Genomic DNA, 20,963 nt, shown 5'->3' with positions numbered 1-20,963 from the left:
ACAGACAATTTAGGCAACATTTGTTAATACATTAATTTACATGAGTACACTCAGCTGACCACATTCTTTCCTACTTTTTGAGATGAGCAAACTGAAGTTGAGAGAGTTTAAGTAATTCTTTTTAAGATAATACAAGCTAGAAAGAGGTAGAAATGAGTTTTAAACTATTAAAAGAGAACTATTTGATCTACCCAATCCAAAAGACACATTTCAGGCAAAACTGAATTCAGTGATGGAAAAGCCTGACTCTAATAATTCAAAAAGAGTGGAGAGGAACAATAATCAAGTATAGTTGACAAAAGAAATTTTTTTAAAAATGCAAACAAAAGCACTGTGGTTTGACCATGAAACATGTACTTTATTGGAGAAGCAATAGAAGAAACACCAAAGTGCTCACAGCATAGCGATCACCACTCATATTACAGACAGACAGATAGCAAAACCATATCAGGTGATGACACTTTTGTTCATCTTCTGACAAGCCTTTTATCTGTCAGCAGTCAATTCAGGTGGGAGATTAGGGAAGATGCAGTCTGTCACCATGGCTGAAAGGAGGACAATGGAGTCCTGGGACTAAGAAGATCCTGGATCTTGTAGTTTCATGGTCCTGATGGATGTGGGTGCAGTTACTTGCTCTTGGGTGGACACTTCTGTTGGCAGGGTGGGCACAGTTGAACAGGAGGGCACTTCTGCTGACATAATTGAGGTGGGCACTGCACAGGTGGGCATGAAGGAGGTGGACATGGCTCAGGGCACTTCGGTGGTGGGCAAGGCTCAGGGCACTTTGGTGGGGGACAAGGCTCAGGGCACTTGGGAGGGGGACAAGGCTCAGGTATCAACACAGGAGGTGGCTGGCAGGGCTGCTTGCACTGCTGCTGCTGGTAAGACATGTTTCCTGGCTCTCGAGGAATCTGAAATACAAACAGACAACAGTGTTCATAGAAGAGACAGTCCTGTTGGTAGAACAATTAGCTGAGCCATCAACCCCTCCAGTCTCCAAAGACGGTCTTTGATCCCCAATACAGTCTTTATGACTTTGTGTAGCTTCTTCACTCTTCCCTTTTAGCAACTCTTGCCCTCAGCTTTTCAATCTTTTCTAATCTCTCACTCTATCACTTTCTAAAGATAAAATCTCCATGCAGGTGCTGTGTGAATACAAACATTATCTGGAGAAAGATGCAGTTATTAAAATCCTAGCCAATCCCTCAAACAATCTCTACCCATATCTCCCATGGGGCCCTGGTTGCTGCCCTGACCCTGGTCCTACAAAGGCTCAGACCTATCACTCAAGCAGATTGAACTTGGAAAAGGATGAATTTGGAAATAATGTGGAGCAGGTGACAGGACAGCATCTCGTCTCTCTTACTCTCCTTCAGTCGAAGATTAAACCTCTGCTCCCATTTCTCTTATCATCTTCAAGATCACTCAGCAAATACCAGTTAAAATTTACCACCCCCCAAACCTCATTATCTTCTTTTCCCTATACATGAGCATTAACTGGTTAAATAGTCATTTCTGCGCTGCCCTGCCCCCCCGCCCCAGGTTAAATCTTCACACTATCCAAGTGCCAGGAAAGACTTCTAATATTTGTACTCACCAGAGGCTCCAAAGAAGATCTACAACTGAGTGTGAAGAAAATGGCATCAGTGTGGTAGAGAGTCCTTTTATAAGGCATCCCCACACAAGGAAGCATCCCAGGACTGCAGTGATGTGCTGATTTCCCAACCAAAATACCATCTGCATGCAAACTCAAAAATTACTTACCTCATTCACACCAATATCACGAAACTTCCTTGTGTACAATACTCACCTCTCACCAGGAAAGTACACTATGATTCACCTGGGATCTAGTCTCACACTCCCCATGCCAGTGTCATGTGGCAATTAGGGAATATGAGAAATTAGTTGATAACTGGGATGCTCTTCCATAGTCAGAGATGATGCTTCCCCTCCCCCACAGTTTCCCACATATCCAGTACATACAACTTACAGCCCTGTTCAAAAGGTGTCCAGCAGACAATTTTTTTTCTTTGACAGTAGAGATCTGGGTATGCTAACCCTGCAGCCTGGCCATATACTAACCCTCACTTATTGTTTTTTCTTTACAACTTAACTTCCCCTTTACCATGTCTTACTGGTCTCGGGGCATTTCTTGATAAGACTCGTGAACAGTCTTATTACCTTGTTTTCCTAGGTGCTAACAGTCTCACACTGGGTGTATTTTCACATGGCTCCATTAACGGCCTTGAACAGGACAGCATCAGCCCTCAATTTTTCTAGGCCATAAGAGTCACAGGCTGTACTTGAAACTAATGTAATAACATATGTCAATTGTAACTGAAAAATTAAAAAATGACAAAAAAAAATTTTAAAGACACACAGGCTGGGGCCCTCCCTAAACTCCACATTTACATGTTCACACACTGACCTGGTTTCTATGGTTTTCATCTCCATGAGTGACTTGTAGTCTACTAGAAACCAAACTCATCTTCTTTCATTTTCTTCAAAACTGATTCAGTGTTTGGACTGCATTCATTTAGAAGCTCTTCTACTCAGACTCCCTAGATATCATGTGTTACTTTCTCCTACAAAAACTTAATTCAATTGATCCATTATGAGGCCCTCTGTTTTGAAGTAACATTTACTGAGATTTTCTTAGTACACTCAAGAAAGGAAGCTGCAAAGCTACTTATCCTATAATTCAATTCATGGGTATTTTTACCTAAATATATAAACTATGGTTGACACAGAAGCCATTGATAGCTTCTTGCTATAATCTGTTGAACCACAGTAACACATCAGCTAACATCACTCACTCTGCCCACTGGGGAAGACTTGATTGTGTTGACTATGCAGACGTCAATAGGCACCACTATGGTATGACATTAAATATGTCGTAACCTCCCTGATTCAGTTTACATAGCTGTAAATTAGAGATAAGAATGAAACCTGTCTCAAAATTTTTCTGCAAAAACTCAACAAGATGCCAATTACATAGTAGATTTTCAAGAAATGTGAGCTCTTTGTCTATCTTATAATGAGTTAATTTCCAAAAGAATAAAGATCAATTCCCAGTCAGGGTACATGCTTGGGTTGCAGGCCAGTTTCCGGCAGGGGCCAGTTCCCTGCAGGAGATGCACAAGGAGCAACCAGACATTGATGTTTCCTTCCTCTCTCTTTCCCTTCCCCTCTAAAGATAAATAAATAAATAAATATTTTTAAAAAAAGAATAAAGAGAACTTATACAACTTAACATGAACAAATATTAATAACCTTAATTTTAAAATAGACAAAGGACTCAAATGACATTTCTCAATAGAAGATGCATATTTGCCAACTGGTACATGAAAAAGTGCTCAACATCACTAATCATTATGGAAATGCAAATCAAAACCACCGTGTGATATCACCTCATACCTCTTAGCATAGGTAAAATCAAAAAAGACAAAAACAAATACTGGTGAGGTTATGGAAAAAAGGGAATTCTAATACAATGTTGGTGGCTTATACAAAATAAAATGATGCAGCTACTTTTGAAAGCAGTATGGAAGTCCCCCGCAAAATTAAAAACATTCTATAATACTCAGCCATCCCACATCTGGGTATTTACCCAAAAGAATTTAAATTAGGATCTTGAAGAGATATTAGTATTTGCATATTCATTGCAACATTACTCACAATAGTCAAATGTGAAAACAGCCTAAATGTCCATCATCAGATGAATGGATAAAGAAAGTATGCTATATACATAGAATCAAGTATCATTAAGCCTTAAAAGGAAAGAGATCCTGCCATATGAGGCAACATGGATGAACCTAAAAGACATGCCAAGAGAAATTAGCCAGATGCAGAAGGACAAATACTTCAAAATGTCCTTTTGGGGGATTCCTCAAATTCATAGAAGTGAAAAGAGAATTGTCATTGCTGGGGCTAAGGGGGAGGAGAAACCAATTTCTAACTAACAGGTTATATAAGATACATAATCTATAGATCTGCTGTACAGCACCTTGCCTATATACAATACTGTATCGCACACAAAAAAGAAATCTGTTAGGAGCATAAACCTCATGTTGCATGTTCTTACCACATAAAAATATTTTTTCAAGAAAATAAATACAAGCCATAAAAGGTTAAAAAATGAATAGCAAATAACATCAAAATAACTCATCAATAAAGTCAAATACGTCAAAAATGTAATAGACAATGGTACTGTGTAGAGTGCAGCCTGTCTAGTTAGGTGCCTGGCTCTAACCACCTTTCTTCTAGCTGACATCACTGCTAATTAGAAAGCTCCAGTCTGATAGCACCTTCAGTGTCCACACCTTACTAGTAAGAAGGGTCCTCCCCACTGTCTGAGGGAGGATGTCACGCCCCCGTTCTTTACTGTGAAGAATGTTGAGCGGCAATGTTTCAAATTTGATTGGGCTGTAATTGTACAAAAAATAAATCAGTGACATAACTAGAGAATTTAAAGAGGTCAGAACATCTTGGAGTTGAGCCTTGCTCCTAATCTCTTTCCCAGCAACCCACAGAAACACCATGAGGCCTGTTGGTCCACCCTAGCACTCCGAGACTGAACCTTAGAGTCATCTGATGACTACTAGGAAACCGACATCTCTCACAGATGCCAGAAGGATGAATGATGCTCATGGGATACATGAGGCATTTTCAAAACACTTTTTGTCTTTGTTTTTTAAGTTTTTTTAATTTAATCTTTATCATATTGTTCCATTACCATTTTTTCCCCTTATATCCCCTGTCCCCCACCAGTCACCACACTGTTGTCTGTGTCATGAGTCCTTTTTCCCTTTTGCAACATTCTTTTTTATGTTGAATTCCTAGGAACTAGAGGAGGCACCTGCTGGAGTAAGGCAATTATCTAGGGATCATGTGATTTAGAACAGTTCTACTAACTGAATTTTAGATTTCCTTTTTTTCTTTTTTTGCTAATGAATTTTAAATAGATTCCAAAGTTATTTTTAGCAATGAATTATTTGTTTATTATTTGCATTTGATAAATTGGAAGATCAGGTGTTCTTAAGAAAAGAATATTTAATGACGCTGCCAACTTTAGAAAGGGAGATAATTATTTCTTAATATAAAAAGAAAATGACACCCTGACTGGTGTAGCTCAGTGGATAGAGTGCAGGCCTGCAAACAAAAAGATCAAGGTTCAATTCCCAGTCAGGGAACATGCCTGGGTTGCAGGCCAGTTCCCAGCAGGGGATGTATGAGAGGCAATCATACATTGATATTTCTCTCCCTCTCTCCTTCCCTTCCCCTCTAAAGAAAAATAAATAAAATCTTTTTTTAAAAAAAGAAAAGAAAATGACTACAGGACAGATGATTCGTATTTTTCACAGATGAAGAATTCTGTACAAATTAAATTTCTAAAAATCACGTAATGTTTGCATCAGAGTTTGCTAGACTTTAGAGACTAGTAATAGTGGTTATGTAGGAGAGGAGTTGAGCATTGCTGCATGACCATATTTTACCATTTGAAGTTTTGTATCATGCATATTGTTTACCTATTTTAAATATTTANCCCAGCAGGGGATGTATGAGAGGCAACCATACATTGATATTTCTCTCCCTCTCTCCTTCCCTTCCCCTCTAAAGAAAAATAAATAAAATCTTTAAAAAAAAAAAAGAAAAGAAAATGACCACAGGACAGATGATTCTTATTTTTCACAGATGAAGAATTCTGTACAAATTAAATTTCTAAAAATCATGTAATGTTTGCATGAGAGTTTGCTAGACTTCAGAGACTAGTAATAGTGGTTATGTAGGAGAGGAGTTGAGCATTGCTGCATGACCATATTTTACCATTTGAAGTTTTGTATCATGCATATTGTTTACCTATTTTAAACATTTAAATGTCTTTAAATGAAATATATAACTATATATTAATTAATTATACGTAATTTATTTGAATAAAGAAATCTGAGACAAAACATTATTTTAGCAAATTAACATGGTATAAATACAATGATTAAGTTTTAATTCAGGCTGTTTGTCTTAATCAGGTGTGTAAATTCAATCAATTGTCTTAACATTTCCACAGTTCTCAGTTTCCTCATTGAAGAAATGGTGATAATAGTATCTCTCTGACAGACATTTTTGTAAGGTGCAAATAAGGTAATTTAAATAACAAGCCTAGTAAACACAGCTCTTGAAGGCTGAAAATCACAAGGCTGAATGACCTGGTCCCAAAGTTCCTGGTTTGCCAAAAGATTTTGATAGTGCTATTTTAGAGGAATCAGAGAAAGGAAGGAAGGTAGAGGGAGAGAGAATAATGGAGTAGAAAAAAGAGGAAAGAAATCATTATATTTCCCAAGGGCCATTTTGATTTATTCAGTTAAACACATAACCTAGTTCATTATGTTCACAATAGAATTAAAATTTTTTTCATCTTGAATAATACTGAATAATAATAAATGAAAATGTGCTGATACTAAATAATAAGCTTTTAAGTTCCAGAAGATACAGAATCACAAAACCATAGAATTCAAAATGAACAGAGACTCAGAGATAATGGAGTTCAACCTTGCCTCATTTTATTACTGAGGGAAGTGGAGCCCAGAGAAATGAAAAGTGCAGTGTCTGAGAGCCAAATCTTACAAATCTAAGTGTATCAGATTTTCTATTGCCTTTTTTTTAAGATTTTATTTATTTGTCTATTTTTAGTATACATCACTGTTTTTTATTGTATATTTTTCCATTATCATTTATCGCTCTTATACTCTCCTTCCCCCGACAATCACCACACTGCTGTCCACGTCCATGAGTTCTTTTTCCTTTTAGCTCAGTCCCTGTACCCTCTAATCCACCACCCCAGAGCTGCCAGCCTGCTCCATGAGTCTTTCTTTATTTTGTTTGTTAGTTCAATTTGTTCCTTAGATTCCATATATGAGTGAAATCATATGGTATTTGTCTTCTTCTGACTGGCTTATTTAACATAGCATAATGTTCTTTAGGTCCGTTCATGCCTTTTTTAAAATATTTTATTCATCTTTAGAGAGAGGGGGAAGGGAAGGAGAAAGAGTGGGAGAGAAACATCAGTGTGTGGTTGCCTCTCATGCGTCCCCTACTGGGATCCTGGCCCAGAACCCAGGCATTTGCCCTGACTGGGAATTGAACCCGTAACTCTTTGCTTCACAGGCCCATGCTCAATCCACTGAGCTACACCAGCCAGGGCCCATTCATGCCTTTTTTAATTAAATGATAATCTCTAATAAATTAGTCCTTCTCCAGGCCAAGGGTAATACCCTTACTTCCCTGATTATGAGTGAAGAGAACTTGATTTGTGTACATATGTCTAGTCCTTGTCCTATATGTTCCACCAACAGTATGACTTTAAATTCTTGCCATGGGGATTCTATTTATCCTCTGGACAATAGAGGAATTTGATGGTATGGTTCTAAGGCACATACAGATTTGTCCTTGGTTTTCAAATCTCACTAAAGTTTAAACCTGTTAAAGAAAAGTCTGGCTCTATGTTTCCCTCTCTCCCCAACAATCTAATACAGCAGCGACCTATCCTCAACTTCTATGCCATCTCTGGCAAGGGTCATGTTTCCATCTCAAACTCCAATATCCTAATATGGTTCCTATTTGCTGGAATGTAAATACTCAGCAGAAAGAGGTGGTACATATCTGGCAATGAACTAACATAACCTGAACTCTATCTTTTCCCAAGTGAAGTGGAGGTAGAATTCCAAGCCAATGTTCAAAGCCAATTAAGTTTCCTGGGGCATGGTCTGAATGCTTTTGCTTGAAATGGTCANCTATGCCATCTCTGGCAAGGGTCATGTTTCCATCTCAAACTCCAATATCCTGATATGTTTCCTATTTGCTGGAATGTAAATACTCAGCAGAAAGAGGTGGTACATATCTGGCAATGAACTAACATAACCTGAACTCTATCTTTTCCCAAGTGAAGTGGAGGTAGAATTCCAAGCCAATGTTCAAAGCCAATTAAGTTTCCTGGGGCATGGTCTGAATGCTTTTGCTTGAAATGGTCCTGGTCAGATTTTTTTTCTTACAATCCCCCAGCCAAATCGAATGTGTTTTAAAGATTCTATTTGACCCAGCAATTCCACTGCTAGGATTATATCCTAAGAACCCTAAAGTACCAATCCAAAAGAATCTATGCACCCCAGTGTTCATAGCAGCACAACTTGCAATAGCCAAGAGTTGGAAGCAACCTAGGTGCCCAGCAGTAAATGAATGGATCAAAAAACTATGGTACATATACACAATGGAATTATATGCAGCAGGAATAAAGAAGGAGCTCCTACCCTTCGCAGCAGCATGGATGGAACTGGAAAGCATTATGCTGAATGAAATAAGCCAGGCAGTGAAAGACAGATACCCTATGATGTCACCTTTAACAAGAAACTAAACAACAAAACAAACAAGCAAGCAAAATATAACCAAAGGCACTAAAATAGGGAACAGGCAGACAGTGACCAGAGGAAAGAGGGGAGGGAATTTCAGGTGAAAAAGGGGAAGGATTTACATGAACTAGTATAAAGGACACATGGACAACATTGAAGGAAGTGGAAATGGGAGGGAGGTGGGGAGCACTGGGTCGGGTGGGCTGGGATGGGAGTAAAAGACAAAAAAAACTGTATTTGAACAACAATTAAATTTTAAAATAAATGCTAAATAAATAAATAAATAAATAAACATTAAAATTTAAAAAAAGATTCTACTAGCCTATTCCAGAGACAAAATTAGCAGAAATGCAATAACAGAAATAGTGGATGAATATGTGCCCACAGTAACAGGAATATAATTACCAAATATTTTTGTTGATCCAACTCCTGAGTGAAAAAGTTGAGACTGGGAATAATTTATGCATCATTTCAAGACTAAATGAACCATGAGTCAAAGAAGTCGGCAAATCTGTATGCTAGAAGACCAAGGAGCAATGCCTTCAACATTTCATGGGCACGTGTTTTTTAATCTACCATCTTACATGCAGCCAAACAGTTAATCAAAAAACGAGTGAAAAAATAATATTTTCAGAAATCCAAAGATCAAAGTTTATCTTTCTGATAGCTTCTTGAGGTTTTACTCCAACAAAGTAAAGGCAAACACCCTATAAGGGAAAGACTCGAAATGCAAAAAACTGTGGATATATTGAGAGTAATTAACGAACGCTATCAGGTGACAACTTTTGGGCAACCTGCAGATTAACCAGATTCTATTGGTACATCTTTGGAGGACTCCGGGAGGAAGGATGTGTCTGACTAGAAACTGCAGCTAACAAGTGAGCACAGGTGAGAGGCTAGTTAATTTTAGGACGTAGTTAGTAGAGAGCTATAATGATTACTGACCAGCCCTCTGCTATTCACAAAGTAACAGCTATAGATACTATGCACTTTTTTTTGCATTTTGGATGCATTTTTCTGTTTACCTCAGGAAGCTTTCTTTACATTTTATGAGGTTACCAAAATGACTTTTAATTACTTTATTTTATATTCCTTTCAGTTGTGCAGCATAGTGATTAGACAATCATACTGTACTTTACAAAGTCTCCCCACCCCAATATTTCCAGTACCCACCTGGCACTATACCTAACTATTCCAATATTGTTGACTCTATTCCCTATGCTGTACTTTACATCCTTGTGACTATTCTATAATTACCAATTTATACTTCTTAATCCATTCACCTTTTTTACCCAGTTCTCCAAATCACCTCCCCTCTGGCAATCCTCAACATGTTCTCTGTATCTATGAGTCTGTTTCTGTTTTGTTTTGTTCTGTTTCTGTTTTCATTTATTCTATTCTTTAGATTCCACCTACTTACAAGTGAAACTACACATTTTTAAATTGTCTTAGTTACTAATATTTTTTCTTCATTTTCTCAAGGCCAATCAACCAAACAATAAGTCAAGTCCTGATTTGTAGCGTTTGCCAACAATTGGTTCTTGTGATCTGGAAAGAGCACACCATTTGATGTAGTGAAAGCATACTTCAATTTCCCAAAAGAGATGGAAATGAAAGAGAAGAAGGAGAGGAAGAGAGAAAAGGATGAAAAGGGGAGGAGACAACTTAAAATACTAAGATAAAAGCTTAACACAGAAAAGACATAGGTTAAATAGAAAATAAACTGGGAGATTACCTCAACCTTATAGTTAAAAATATTTTTGAGTGGCACAAAAGCCAAAGCATTAAGCTCATATTTTTAAAAAGTAACAATAATACCGAGAAGCTGTTCAGTTATTCAGTGAAGAGTGTTTCTGCACTGACAGTAATATCTGATATTCCCCTACTTTCTGTGAGCCAGGCACTGCTGTAGCTGCTTTATGTGTACTTATGAATTGAAAGCTCAAAAGAAAACTGTGAGATAAGTACTATTATTATTCTCACTTCAAATGAGAAAACCAAAACACAGAGAGGCTCAGTCAGTTGCCCCAGTCACACAGTCGTGAAGCAGCCCAATCACAAAGTGAACTCAGGAAGTCTGGCTACAGGATCCAGGATCTCAAACACTCTGCTGTAGTCAGTCCTCAGTCAGAACTGCCCTTCACTGATGTCCAGTTTCTTTTTTTTTTTAATATTTTATTTATTTATCTTTAGAGGGGAAGGGAAGGAGAGAGGAAGGAAACATCAATGTATGGTTGCTTCTCATGCATCCCCTGCAGAGAATTGGCCCCTGCCAGAAACTGGCCTGCAACCCAAGCATGTGCCCTGACTGGGAATCGAACCACGATAGACTGGTTCACAGGCCCACACTCAATCCACTGAGCTACACCAGCCAGGGCCTGATGTCCAGTTTCTTAAATGAGCACAGGGAACTTACACTCCTCTGTTTGTGGTTCACAGCCAGGAAGTTAAGTGACATTTTCAAGGCTTGACCAAAATAGTTTCTTAGCCCTTTTTTCTAGAATATTTGTTTTCTTCTTTTTCAAGATGCTAATTCTTAGTTTTTATTTTATTCTGTCATTGTATGTTTCTTGTGAAATGCCTTAGCCCCTCTGTGAATGGCAGGCTCTAAAAAGGTTAATATATAATGTCTAGCCTCTTTTCTCTCCAATTCATCCTCCTCATTACCAGGTATTGAATGACATCACTGTCTCACAAATTCTCCATGGTGCTCCAACACATAAATAATTAAAATGTAATTTCTGAGTCCTGAGTCTGACATTAAAGGCTTTTATTAGTTGCCTTTCCAGTTCAACCTGTAATTACTCCTCTGGTTACACAAGCTTACAGGCCAGGACTTTGCCTGTACTTGCTACTCCCTCTTTCAGCTTTCCCATCTTCTAAGGCATAACTTAAATAATACTTAATGAATTAAGCCCACTGAATACTACAATGAGGTTTAATTTCACACATATTTCCACATAATTCTGTACCTATATTTTGCCATTTATAACAGCCTATTTTGAATATTATAATTTTTATAGTTACAGAATCATAATAGTTAACTGGTGATGTAATTAATAATTGGTATTATTAAAAGCTTAGTATCTACCAGCGACTATACTAGACACTTTTACTTTATATCTCATTTGAAATTCCTGCATTTCAAGGAGGTTTTAAAGAAATTACATAAGAGTATAAATGGTCCTATGGGATGGTATCAATATGACTACAGAGTCATTAAAATGTACCAAAGACTCACAGAAATGCAAAATCCAAATAAGTTGTGAAGAAATTAGGTAGAGCCTGGAAAGGAAGATGCAGATTTTAATAACAGGGTATTCTTGGTTAATGTGCAATTTGAATCAGGAAGGCATGGGTCATGAAAGCACCTACCTGAGTTCTAAGCTCTACTCATGTGGTGACTATATTTCCTCTCTCTAGAATGCCTATCCCTCAATTTGTATTTTTCTGTATGTGCTTGTATGTGAATTTGGTAGTTAAAATATATATAAAATTTGGCATGTCTGATTAGTCTCATGGTTTATACTAAAGTATATAACTGAGTGATTTTTTGGACATGATTTTTAAGTTGCAAGGTATAATGCAATTTGGATAGGTTTCTAAACAGTACTAAAATATTTAAGAAAGTGAACAAAATATATTTTCTTCAAGTGTGTATTTGGGATAGTATTCGTCAGAGTTAAAATGCTTTAATTGGGCTCTGATTGGTGTAGCTCAGTGGACTGAGTGCAGGCCTGTAAACCAAAGGGTCACTGGTTGGATTCCCAGTCAGGGAATGTGCCTGGGTTGAAGACCAGGTCCCCAGCATGGAATATTCAAGAAGCAACCATACATTGATGTTTCTCTCCCTCTCTTTCCACTTCCCTTCTTCTCTCTCTAAAAATAAATAAATAAAATATTTAAAAAAAATACTTTAAAATTGGGTGTGCCAACTTTGCAATTTCAGTTTAAGTTGTTTTCTGGAACTTAATTAGCTAAAGTTGTTAAATGGACCACACATTTCTCCAATCCCTTCTTGAAAAAAATTACTAAAATTTCTAGAATTTTTAATCAAACCAATAAGATTAGTTATTTGAACTTAAAGTTCACAAAGCAGTATTTTAGTTTGTAACTTAAATAAATTGAATATTAATTTTGTAAATCAATATAGACCTTAAATCATCTTGGTGATACACAAAAGCCAACATTAAGCACACAAAAACAGCCTATGGCAATAAAAATAAACAGAAAACAATAGAGTGTATAGAAAATATGAACCAAGGCCTAGGAATCGACTCCAGAAGACTGTTGGGCAATAGGACGAAACTAAAAGAAGAAGGGAAGGGGGAAGAGGAGGAGGAGAAAGGCATAGAGATCAGAAGGTATTGATAGACAATGAGTGGTATCATGCCATGGCTTCATCCGAAAATTGCTTTTCATGCTCAAAATTAGCCAACATATGGTGGTGGTTCAGCACAGGATGCCACAAACCTACCCAGACTGGGACAGGCTGGTTAGTGACCCAGAGAAACAGCCAATGGCTGGGGAAGAGTAGGGTGTTGTGAACAACCAGTGCAGAATTTTCAAATGTTTAGAGGCCTCAGGACCCACAGTCAGCTTAATCCACCCCTTTGGGCCTTAGTGATCTTACTAGAAGGAAAGAGTGACCCTCCCTCCTATCAAAAGAGAGTACCCTTTCAGGCAATACTAATGTTGTTATTAGAAGTTACAGTATATTTAGTCACGCCTGCCTTAAATGCCACCATGAATGAAGTGTTGAAACTTCCCTATCTGCATTTTAATCTGAATTTCCTCAGGCAATTGGTTTCCCAGAATATTAGCAGGTAAACATCCTTTCCCCACCCTCTTCTCAGCGCTCCTGGGAATACAAGAAATACAAGTATATTTTACCACACAAACACTAAACTCCAGAAAAGAGTAAATAAGAGCCAAAGCAACTATTGAATCGATACATTGCATATCAATGTTGAAGATTCCAGGACTGCAGACTTTAGAACCCATTTACTTACCCACAATAACTAAAACAACCAGTCCTCAGGGGAACTGCCAGGGAGCGCTGACTTTTGGATCATAACACACACTTGTTAAGTTGCATCCTGCCAGCTATTCCCGCCCCACCAAGCCTACCAACAGTCTGGACAACTCTTCAGCCAATTGTAATGCCTCACTTTTCTACTAGTTCAGGCTCAGGGTCAGGTGCCATGCACTGAAAAGCTGGAAATTGGCCTGAAATCTTTTTGAATTTGATCTCTGGTGAACCTCTCAACTTCACAGCTGCCTAAAGAGGGCAGCCCAAACTCTTTGGCACATAGTGGAGATATTTTTCTTTCCAGCTACTTGTGGTTCTAGAAGTACAGTTTCCCTACCAGACAACACAAGACAACCCATCACCAAATGCATAGTGATAGTCTGAGCAATACCCACAGACCACCACTTCCTTCTCCAGCTCTGCCTGGTGCTGCCTCCTCTCCTCTCCCAGCTCCCCTGACTCTTCAGCCCTATACTCCAACTATCAATATTTACATCTGTCTCTGTACTATGGGCTACAGCTTCAGCTAACTGACTATTCTCCAACATCCTCCTGAATCCTCCTGAATCCTGAATCCATTGATACCCAACCAGTCTTCCCTGAGAGAAAACTGGGAAGGGGTTTCCATTTCACTTCCCACTTTCCAGGGACTATTGAGACTCCCTGACTGACAAAAAGGTATTCAAATTATAACAGTGGAAGCCATGGTCTACTTCTCCAAATGATCTCACTTAACTGTTTATAATCACTTTTCTCCATCATATCCATGTAATTCTTTTTTGGCAGTATCTACCATGCTACATAGTCTGAATCCATGGAGTTTACTTTTGCTCTATCATTAGAACATGATAAGTTCAAGTCTTCTACCACTTGCCTACCACCCACCAGTCTCCATACATGCTCTTATCCCACTCAAAGGTCCTGTCTCCTATGACCTATTCATTACACCTCCAGATGGCTGCCAACCACCCACTGAGAGTCCCAGAGGCATTATGGGAAATGGCCCCTGTTTCCTCCAGGTGGTTGATTCTTCCCAAGGAAATGAAAATCTTCTTAGTCAGTCAATACCAGCTAAACTAGAAATTTCTATACACAGAAGGAGTTAGACAAGTCATTTTAGAACTTGGAGTGAGTCGCTAAAGAAACAGGAAACTCAGGGAAAACCCCTTGGTTTTCTTTAAGTTTGACTGGGCTTGGGATCAAAGGTGCAAGATTGAGACCATCCTTATGCCATTTGGATCCTCTGAGGAAGAAAGCAGCCTGGAGAGATGGGGGAATTGAAAAATCTCTAAAAAGAGAGAGAAGAGTTCTTTTAAAGTTTAGGATAGTACCCACCTTGGCTGGAAGAAGGTCATGTGGTTGAACCTGAAATGAAGTTTTCTCCTAAGTGAAGTTTTAAAAGAATAGGATAGCTAGGTGAACAGACAGAAAGATAGACAGATATAATGTTAATTCTTGGATTAGAAAATTATCAAATAAAAATCTTCAGTATTAGAGATAAAGAAATTAAGTCATGGAGATAGTCACTTGGAATGACATGAGTGATACTGAGTGACATGGAAATGTTAAATAAGATCACACAGCTAGTTAGCCCTAGACTAAGACTAACATCCAGATATCCTAATTTTCATCTCTTATTCTTTCTACCACACCAAGGGACTGTTTCCTCTGGGTTTAAATTCAAAGCCCAGCTGTCCAAACCACAGAAAAGCCTTCAAGTGAGGATGCAGATCCAAGAATCTGAGCTAAGGCCTCAGGACAGAGTGTGAATAACACTCTGGAAATTTAATGCTTGTGATATTCTATTACTAACTGGCTCCTTTTTCAGAGCCTGTGGTTTGCACAATGAGATGAGGGAGAAGATTTATAAAATATCCTGAGGGTGAGTCGATGGAGGTTCCCTTTGTACTACAAAGGGAAATCAATAGAAGAAGATGAAGGTCCTAAAACAAGGTTAGAAACAGGCAATGTCTCAGGTGAGAATAAGAATCACAGAATTAAAAGCACATTTTGAACAAATATCTATTTTAAAATACCTCCTGAGAAATGGTCTTTCTGCCTATGCTCAAACTCTGCCAGTGATGGGGAGCTCAGGACATTCTAGGGAGTCAGTCTTGTTAAGAACAAGGTTACTCAGAAACTATCTCCTTGATTAAACTGAAATATGCCTCCCAGTCACTTCTATTCCTTTGTGTTCTTCTCTGGTGAACAGAATGAGACTTCTGCTCTGGTTAACAGAATAATTTTACTTTCTCTTTCTGCTATTTATAAATAATTCTCATATCCACCCAAATTTTTGATTCCCCAAACTAAGCATCCTCATTTTTCTCCCGCGATCCCAACAGCAGGACACATGCCATAGGCTCTACTCAGCGCTGGCTGATCCACCGGCACCACCCGTTTCTGGGCCTTCTCCCTCCTAGTTCCAAGGAGTATTATCAGCCTGGGGGTCAGTGTTCCCCTGAGAGCCAGTGGCTGGATCAGAACACCAGTACTCTGAGTGAGTCTGATGTAATCAGACAAGGGGAACACCCCCCAACCCCAAACTACACAAGGAATTACAACTGAGCAGCCCAGAGGGAACCATCTCTCCTGGAAGCCCCACAGATGATACCTGAAGGGCTGGGGTTAGCATCCCCTGGAGAAGCCTGGCTGGTGTGTAACGGCTCCAAGCACTGGCTGTGGGGCAAGGAGCACAAACCTAGTTCCCTGAGTTAGAGACAAGTTATTATGCTTTTGGTAAGTCATTTACCAAAAGTCATGCTTTTTGCACCTTCTTTTACTATGTATAAAATGGAGGCAATAATCTTCTCTCACAGGATTGTAATAAGGGTTAAAACAGAAAATCATATGACAGCTGAGCATAGCACCAGCTGTACAAGCACTAAGTAAATGTTAGAAATTATCATTATTAAATAAAACAAAATCTGAGGCACAGAACATGAGATGGAAGCTGCAGGTGAAGGGTTCTCTCTGCTCTGGAGGTTAGAATTTCTGTAGCAATTGCTCTATTCCCATAAACTTTCTGGATGCCAAACCTGAAAATATTTGTCTCCTGTGTACCCCAGGTTCTCTTAACCGTGGGAAAGGTGTCCTGTCTGCAGCAGCAGCAACACAAAGCCCGCTGCCAGGTTCCTGAGCCCCACCCCTACCCTGACCAGCAGCAGTGCCCCCTGTGCAGTGTCCCTGATGCCAGCCAGCACAACACCCAAAGAAGCAGAATGATGTCCTCTGGAACCAGCTTCTTTTCCCAGGTTGCACTGCTTCCATCAATGCCACAGGGTCCCAGAAGGGGCCACTGGTTGGTTATTAGACATAAGGAAACTATATTCAAATCTGACTGGGGCCTCCAGGTCATCTCTCAGAAGACAGCAGTGACTGGACCAAAGTGATCTGTTTAAGACCAGACATACCTTCTATTACCATCTGCTCTGGAAAGAAAGGGACACTTCCACCACAGCCACATTGACCACTGTCTCCTCTTCCTCACCACAGCTACAAACTGCTCCCTCTGGAGGCTGGAGAAAGTCTCTAAGGGAGATGGAGGTTTTATTCCCTTTTGCGAAAGTTTCAGCTCTTAAGGAACAGTAGGAGGGTTGACAAGTGTCTTTTTAAATGAGTGTAGCACTATCCAGACTCAGAGATGCCTCTTCTTCTGACATACATGTGCTCAATGCAACCACAGCCTCTGGGCATTGAAATCTGCCTTCTCTCCCCTCTCCTCTCCACTCCCCTTCCCCCTGAACAGTCTGAAAAGGAACTGCTTTCTCCCTCTGGCCCCAGGTCTACATCCTTTCCCCTCAGATTCCTCTGATGAGAACATGAATGGCTGAGGGACCCTGGGATGGAACATGCAAGGGGTGGGACAGTGACCCAGGGGGTCAGATGGGTAAGCCCTGGGAAGGGAGGCTCAGGAGGCAGAACTGGAGCCACAAGGAGTGGGAGCATGTTTGGGATGAGAGACTAGGTGATCCTGGACTCCTCTCTGAGAGCATCAATCCTAAATGCATCTCTCCCAGACTCTCACTGTCATCCTCTTCACAGGAAGGATGCACTTCAGATAAAGGAAGTGAGTGGCAGTGAGAAAGCAGCAACACGAGGGCTGCAAAGAGCTGGCAGGGAGGGACTTGTGTTCTCCTGGGGCCTCTGAGGCCACAGGACCTTGGAGGGAGGCTCCCTGGCAGTTTCCAGTCACTTATGTGAGCACGTCTTCTTCTGAACATCAGTTCTGTTTAATAAATACTTATCAAGTACTTACTATGTGCCACACCCTGTGTTACCTGCCAAAATTTCAAAGTATTTTTGCATAATTCTATCAATGGTGGCAGTAACATTAACACCAGAGTAGTTGTTTATTTATTCCCTTCATTGTCACAAGCTGGGCTCCAAGAAGCAGACCCTGTCATGGAATTTGGTGGGCAGGACATTTATTAGATCAATGCCTCTGAAAGAAGGGAGAGGAAGCAAGACTGAACAGAAGGAGTAGTCAAACTGCTGTGGAAGTCTGACAAGGACTCTGCCAAATGAACAGGGAGGTTTAGAGCCTTTTTGTCCATCAGTAATTGTCCCAAAGTGGCCTAGATTAACAGGCTGTTACAGCCACCCCTGAGCAGTCACTGGGTGTGGCCCACCCTGCAAAGGTGTGGTTTTGAAGAGGGTTGCTCTCTGCAGGTGAGGCAAACCCTGATGACAATGACGGCTTCCAACACCTGAAGCAACAAACAATTTCTTTAAGGGGATTCTGGGCAGCACATCTTTGTTTTACCACACTCTTCTTTCCTAGTGAACATTTTGTATGATTTGTAACTAAACCATGATAAAGATCTCACAACTGTATAAGCCACATACTCAGGTAACAATTGGCTGAACAACTCTCTTACTCCATATGGCATTGACTGGGACCACTGGTGGTTTTCATCTGGTAGTTGATCTGGACTGGAAGGTTCAAGATAGATTCCCTCACATGCTTGATGCTGCAGTAGAAACAGGTGAAAGTTTCGACTCAGCGAGGCTCTTCTCCTTCCCCAGTTTCAAGGTCTCTCCAGCAGGGTGATCAGATTTCTTGCACTATGGTTCAAGATGCCAAAAAAAAGCAAGCACTGGCCTAGTGTCCCTTCTACTGTACTCTATTGATCAAAGCAGTCATAAAACTTCCCAGATTCAAGAACTAGGCACATACACTGCCCCCCACACACACACATCTCAATGGTGGAATCTCAAAGAATCTGTGACCACCTTAAATGTAACAGCTTTTCATCCCACAGCCCAAAACCTCTGATATATCAGAGGTATATCTTTATACCTCTGATTCCCATATCACCACAATCTGATTTTTTTCGCTTCCTCAGTCCTTCCATCCCTGTCCCTACACATGCTTGATCTCTGCAAAACCTAAAACATAGAACTGTGCTGCCCATACATTCCTGATCTTGTCCTCTTCACGTATCAGCATGCTGCCCTCAACACAACCCTTCCCATGGCTTTTCCAACAGCTCTAAACCCACCACTCCCTAAAAACTAAGTTCTTCCATCCTTATATTTCTGAGCTCTCCCCTCCCCTAAAAAGCCCTGTGCTATTTTCAATTTTTTGTCTCTCTTTTCTAAGTCCATTCTTCTCTGCCTGCATTGTGACAACAGAGCTGGGCTTTGTAAACATTTCTCTGTTTCCAGCTGTGAAGATGTTAAGCTTTGTCAGTAGAAGGCACTCAGGGGCATTGGCAGGAGAGGGTTTCTCTTTCTGGCTCTGGTGTGTCCGCTGGCAAGGCTCCCGTAGCACATGTGCTCCCTTCCTGCTCTAGGCTCCTGAACTGGGAATCTTCTCCAGGCCAAGCTACTGCAGAGCACAGGTCTCCCATAATCACCTCCATGGCTTGGCTTTCTCCAGGCCTGGGTCCCACAGAGCAAGGTGGCCATCCATAGCAAACAGCCCATAGTTTCCCAGTGGAATGCCACTGCTAGGACACCTCCCCATGAACAGCCTCCCCCAGTCCTCTTTTAGGTGACGTTATGACAAGTTCTGAATTGTGGCACCTTTTTGTGGTAGCTTTCCTATACCCCAGAGGACAAATTTCTGGCAAGTCAGCACTGACATGGCACCTCTGTGACTTCACTGCCATCTGGTGAGCCATGATTGTGCCTCTCCATCAATATCTGGAGCTCCACACTCAGTGAAGGGGGATGATCCTCTATCTGAACCTTATATCTGCCATAGCTTCATTTCAAACAGCCCTCTTTACTTAATAAACCATCTCTCATTATTCCAACACTTGCTATAGATAATAACTCATGTTAAAATGTCCATGATTACAAATACAAAACAGGCTGACAGGGTCCAGAGGGGAGAGGGGAGAGAATCATAGGGGAAAAGGGGATGGACTCACATGAGCAAGTATAAAGGACACATGGACAGTAACTAAGGTGGGGGGCAGAGGCAGGGCTGGGGATATAAGACAGAAAACTGTACTTGAACAAGAATTAAATAAAAATTTAAATTTAAAAAAATGTCCATGATTTTTTTAAATATATTTTATTGATTATACCATTACAGTTGTTCTATTCCCCTCCTTCATTCCCCTCCACCTGCACACTCCCTCCCTCACCATTCTCCCCCCCCCCTTAGTTTATAACCACGTGTCTCAAGTTCTTTAGATTCTATATTTCCCCCACTATTCTTGCCCTCCCCCTATCTATTTTCTACCTACTGTCTATGCTATTTTCTGTACCTTCTCCCCCCCTTCTCCTCCTCCCACTCCCGTGTTGCTAACCCTCCATGTGTTCTTCATTTCTATGGTTCCACTCCGGATCTAGCTGTCCTCTTGGTTTGCTTTTGTTTTAGGTGTGGTTGTTAATAACTGTGAGTTTGCTGTCCTTTCACTGTTAATACTTTTCATCTTCTTTTTCTTATATAAGTCCCTTTAGCATTTCATATAATAAGGGCTTGGTGATGATGAACTCCTTGAACTTGACCTTATCTGAGCAGCACTTTATCTGTCCTTCCATTCTAAATGAAAGCTTTGAGAGGGATCAGGGAAGATGGCGGCGGAGTAGGACAAAGGATTTCGCTTCTCTCCACGCGCGGGAGAAGGACCTGGCTGATCTGTGGAAGAACACAGCAGATGCTAAACTGGGACTCAGCATATAAGAAAGCAGGACTCCAGAGACTGTAGCGGGCACTGAATGACCAGAAGTTGAGGAGAGGAGACGACCACAAATCAACAAGGTACGAGGGAGCAGCACAGAGGCGGGGGCGGGGGCCCCCTGCCAGGCCAAGCCAGGGCCCGGGCCGGCCGCCCCGGTCTCTGAGAGCCGAGGGTGGGCAACACCGTCTCTGGGAGAGAACTGGTCACCGGCACCACCCCTGTCTGGCAGGGCGCAGATTGGAAAACACCATAAGAGATCGGTCTTCCAGTAGTGGCAGAGAGAGGAGTGAGCATTCGGAAGCAAGCTCCGATAACTCGTGGAGTCAGGTTGCTGGCTTGGGAGAACTGAGAGTTGCCAGAGCACTCCCTGCTTCAAGGGGCCCGTGCCTGCCT

The 20,963-nt window shown here is 40.6% G+C and overlaps 1 protein-coding gene across 1 annotated transcript; it reads right to left on the bottom strand.

Moving 5' to 3' along the window:
* Nucleotides 1-399: 399 nt before the first annotated feature.
* On the bottom strand, nucleotides 400-1,614 carry LOC119001628 (small proline-rich protein 2G-like). The gene is made up of 2 exons (XM_037067055.1): nucleotides 1,598-1,614; nucleotides 400-911 (listed from the first exon to the last, which is right to left on the bottom strand). Exon 2 carries the CDS (start codon nucleotides 888-890, stop codon nucleotides 627-629), a length of 264 nt encoding a protein of 87 aa, XP_036922950.1. The 5' UTR covers nucleotides 891-911; nucleotides 1,598-1,614; the 3' UTR covers nucleotides 400-626.
* Between the last annotated feature and the right edge of the window lie 19,349 nt (nucleotides 1,615-20,963).

This window comes from Sturnira hondurensis, unplaced genomic scaffold (genome assembly GCF_014824575.4).
Source record: "Sturnira hondurensis isolate 20B ecotype Veracruz unplaced genomic scaffold, ASM1482457v3 Scaffold0017046, whole genome shotgun sequence".
Taxonomy (NCBI): Eukaryota; Metazoa; Chordata; class Mammalia; order Chiroptera; family Phyllostomidae; genus Sturnira; species Sturnira hondurensis.
Note: the sequence above shows the minus strand (reverse complement) of the source record. Positions and strands in the feature narration are given on the sequence as shown.

What these genes read in the sequence shown, in the direction of transcription:
- LOC119001628 (XM_037067055.1), bottom strand. Translation starts at nt 890, where the DNA reads ATGTCTTACCAGCAGCAGCAGTGCAAGCAGCCCTGCCAGCCACCTCCT.